The sequence below is a fragment of the Oryza sativa genome, chromosome 8 (genome assembly GCF_034140825.1).
Source record: "Oryza sativa Japonica Group chromosome 8, ASM3414082v1".
NCBI lineage: Eukaryota > Viridiplantae > Streptophyta > Magnoliopsida > Poales > Poaceae > Oryza > Oryza sativa.
This window is the reverse complement of record NC_089042.1, coordinates 14,660,964-14,664,939: the sequence shown is the minus strand read 5'-3', so window position 1 is coordinate 14,664,939 and position 3,976 is coordinate 14,660,964. Positions and strand designations below refer to the sequence as shown.

General features: G+C 46.9%; 1 protein-coding gene across 4 annotated transcripts; it reads left to right on the top strand.

Moving 5' to 3' along the window:
* Positions 1 to 293: 293 nt before the first annotated feature.
* On the top strand, positions 294 to 3,198 carry LOC107282078 (uncharacterized). Of its 4 annotated transcripts, none has more exons than XM_026019872.2 (3): positions 294 to 1,346; positions 1,881 to 1,973; positions 2,909 to 3,198. In XM_026019872.2, the coding sequence occupies exon 1, from the start codon at positions 439 to 441 to the stop codon at positions 1,228 to 1,230; it is 792 nt and encodes a 263-aa protein (XP_025875657.1). In that variant the 5' UTR covers positions 294 to 438; the 3' UTR covers positions 1,231 to 1,346; positions 1,881 to 1,973; positions 2,909 to 3,198. The 4 variants fall into 4 exon arrangements, with proteins under 4 accessions (XP_025875657.1, XP_025875650.1, XP_025875651.1 ...); XM_026019865.2 differs by having other exon boundaries at positions 1,687 to 1,973; XM_026019866.2 differs by having other exon boundaries at positions 1,678 to 1,973.
* Positions 3,199 to 3,976: the final 778 nt, after the last annotated feature.

Sequence of the window (3,976 nt, the reverse complement as noted above, 5' to 3'; positions counted from 1 at the left end):
CATCGTCCATCGTCGTCGTCGTCGTCGTCCACAGCGTGGCGTGGGCGCGCAGAGGGAGGCGACTGCTAGCAGCGGGGCGAGGCGGAACGACTGCGGCGGCGGGGAAGGGGTGAGGCAGAAGCCCCTTGTGGATGGCGGGGCGAGGCGGAATGGGGCGAATGCGGCGGCTGTGGACGGCGGGGATGGGCAGCGAGCGGGCGGCGTCCGTGGTGGTGGTGGTGGGGAGGAAGATGAGGACGAGGACAGGGCACCCTCACCGGCGTGCTCCAGCCGGAGGACGCGCTGCGCGGGCGGTGGATGACGACGATGGCGGCGACGGCGAACGGACGACGCCGTGGCTGACATGGGCGCGCGCGGCGCGGGCGGTGGACGACAATGATGGCGGCGACGGCGAACAGACGACGCCACGGCTGACATGGGCGCAGGCGAGGGCGGTGGATGACGACGATGCAGGCGACGGACGGACGCCGGCGCGGGCGGTGGCAGACTCGCGGCGGTACTCGAGCTCATGCTCGCGTCCGCGCTCGCCCCGCTACTAGCAGTCGCCTCCCTCCGCACCCACGCCACGCTGTGGACGAGGATGGTGGACGACGACGATGGACGCCGACAACTATCTTGCCGCGGGTGGCGGAGCGGGTGGCGGCGTCGACGCCGCGGGAGAGGCCGTCGAGGCAGGTGTTCTTGTCGGTGAGGGCGGCGCTGCACCAGGTCTGGACGTTGCTCAGGTGCCACTTGAACCCCGGCGAGCCGGCACGCCCCATGTTGCCGCCGAGCTCCTGCGCCGCGTCGCAAAGGTGCCCCACGCTGTCCGCCATGTTCTCCAGGCAGTCGCGCACGGGGCCGGCGACGCCGCGGCTGCCGCCAGGGCCGCAGATACGCCCCACGTACATCGACACCGACTGCGCCTTGTCCACGCTCACCGACAGCACGGCGTGCACCAGCTCGGGCGGGCTCCGCGGCAGCGGCGCCCCACCGTACGACGCCTGGCTCTGCACGCACACCGCCGGGTACTGCGTCGCGCGGCACAACTTGCGGATGAAGTTGCTGGCCGCCGGCGCTGCGCCGCCGTTCGCCGTCGCCGCGGCGGCGAAGAAAGCGAGGAGGAGGAGCGCCATGGCGAGGCTGGAGCGAGACATTATCGGCGTCTCTGAGGAAGACGACGGCGCTATGGACGGAAGAGACAGAGTGGCACGGAACGAAGAAAATTCGTGCTTCGATGGTGTATTCTGAAAGTAGCACGAATTGGATGGCATATTCTGAAAGCAGGGCGAATTCGATGGCATATTCTGAAAATTCTCCTCGCGCGTCTCCCCTCCATCACTGAGGGACATTCCCATCTACAAAAGGTAAACAAAATTTCTTATATAGCATTCGATTGCTAGACATCCCCCATCTAGAAAAGTTACAAATCAACTAAAGTTCATAAATTTGTTGAGCAAATGTCCAGAAACCAATTCACTTTTCAAAGTGATTTTAGCATTGTACTGCTTTGTTCGAGCTGTAATCAAAATGTATGTGAAAGTATCACTTAGACAGTTTCGTTTTAAGTAAAAGAAACAGTTTCCTGTTGAAGGTATATCTACAATGTGTATCTGATTTGTGGACATTATCTGTTTTCTCCCTTTTCGTCTCGCTGCTTCGTACTGTTGCTATGTTGTGAAATGATTTCTGTACAAGTTTCTGCAGGTACACTTGGCGGCATCACTAATTTAACTCCGATTTAATTTACGCGGAAGCGTGCTAGGGAGCGGTATGCTGCTCTTAGTGCTGGCGACAAGGAAGCTAGGCTTCAAAAGATGCGAGAGTACTACCAGCGAAAAAAGAGTATTGATCCTGTACCTACCCATGGTATTTAAATTATTATCTCACAAATGGTGTAGATTTGAAGTAAAATCTTTCCACTGGACACAAGCTCACTCTTCTTCAGGACGTCAGGTTCCTTCATCACCCGGGTACTCTTCCCTACTGTGAAAGTAAGACCAGTTTCTTCTGTTTGTCCTGTTTTTACTTGATTAATTTCTGCGATATCAATTTTTTAACATGCAATGGAAATATCGTTGATCTATGTTGTGTCTGTCAATTTATTGATCTGTGATGCCGCATTTACATGTGGTGCACACTCATCACTACAACTTCTCCTATGGTATTAACATACCGTCTCTCTGTTTGGTCATGATCCTGGTAGTTGTTTTACTGGCTAGGTGCTCACATTAGACATAAAATTTTGGATGTGATTATATATATACTTCCTCATGGTAAGTGTCTCATGTTAAGTTCTGATGACCAGCGTAATTGCTGATGGGAATTCATGGTGATAAACCACACCTGAATTCATGATGATAAACCACACCTGAATTCTATAAATGTGAGAGAAGACCTCCACTCAATGAAATTTAGTCAATATGCGAGCAGAAAATACGCTAATCCCTGATTCAGTCATGGAGTAAATTGCATCATCTATGCTCACACGGTTAGTTTCTTTACCTGTATATTATCTTCCTTACCAATGCAGTCATCTTACTGCTATCAATGCATCTTGGCAGAATCATTTCCTTCAATTAAGCTTAATGAGTATAGAAAAGGAAGGTTGTTAATATTATTGCATATCGCTGTAAACTATCCACTGCACATTTGATTATCTGGAATGCAGTACGAGAGAACACTTTGCCGGTTTGCCTTGCCCCATCAATTTCCATATCCATTTAACGTTGCAGAGAATAGGCTGCAGTACTTACGAACTCTAATTTAGATCACATTAATACATAACCACACATTTTTTTAGCTGACACTGATTCCGTGAGCATTAGTTCATAATTTACATTGCATAAAGTTTATTCTCTCTACTACATGTGTTTCTTTTAACTGATGTTGGTAACCTCTATTATATTTAACTCGGGTTCATGGAAAGGTACTTCTGAGGACTGAGGCCTATATAACCCTTCCTTCATCTATGAGCCTTCGAAGGCATCATTTGGCAGTAAAATGGGAAGACGGTCATTTATGTATTTGTTATTTAACGTTATATGTAATGGGTCTGCTGTACTCATGCTATGCCCTTTCGGGGCAGTTCATCCTTTGGTCTGTAGCAGTGCTCTTTCTATCAGAAAGATTATCTATACAAAGTATTGTATGGTCATTAAATTATTGTATGGGAGCTTATTATCTGTTTTATCTTATTAGAGACGTGGAATTATTAAATTGTTGTATAGGAGCTTATTTTCTGTTTCATCTTATTAGAGACGTGAAAATATTATGTGCTTATTCTCTGTTTTATCTTATTATTGACGTGGGTTTCACGTGCACACTTACATGATTTATGCACCAGAGTCTGTAGTAGATTGTTCAGCTCATTCAAACAGAATCAGTAACTGCTTAAATTAGAACCAAAGTCATCGGATGTCATTTGCTCTTGAATTGTCATGTTTTAAGCATGTATTGCTCTGAAAAAAGAATACTTCAACCTTTCAGCACAATATATTTTTAACTGAATACTTTACACCTTCATTATTTGTGTCCTCTAAGATCATGAAATTCAGTTTGTTGCTGTTCATTTATGAATATTCCAGTTATTTTGCCAGATGAAAAGCAGCTTAAGGTTTTGAATCCATGCAAGTTTGTTTTAAATGTTCTGACGGTACACATCATTTGAGGTACCTAATATTGTCCTTTTGTTCAGTAGTCCTTCCATTTGGTCAATAACCCCCTTAAAAGCTTTATTTAAGATATCATGCCCATATAAAACTTTGCATGCACCTTGGGCATGAGAACAACTAAATGGATTTGTTTTCATTATTTTATCTATGTTTGGACATTTTATCGTGTTTGAGACACTAATGTGTCGGGCTACCATTGACCATAAAGATAGATTGATATAGAAATCATTCTTTGTTATCTCTCTTAGTTTGTAATTAGAATTATCTGATTGTTGAACTCGAATTTCCTTGATGAAAATTATATTTGTTCAGAGATGCTTATT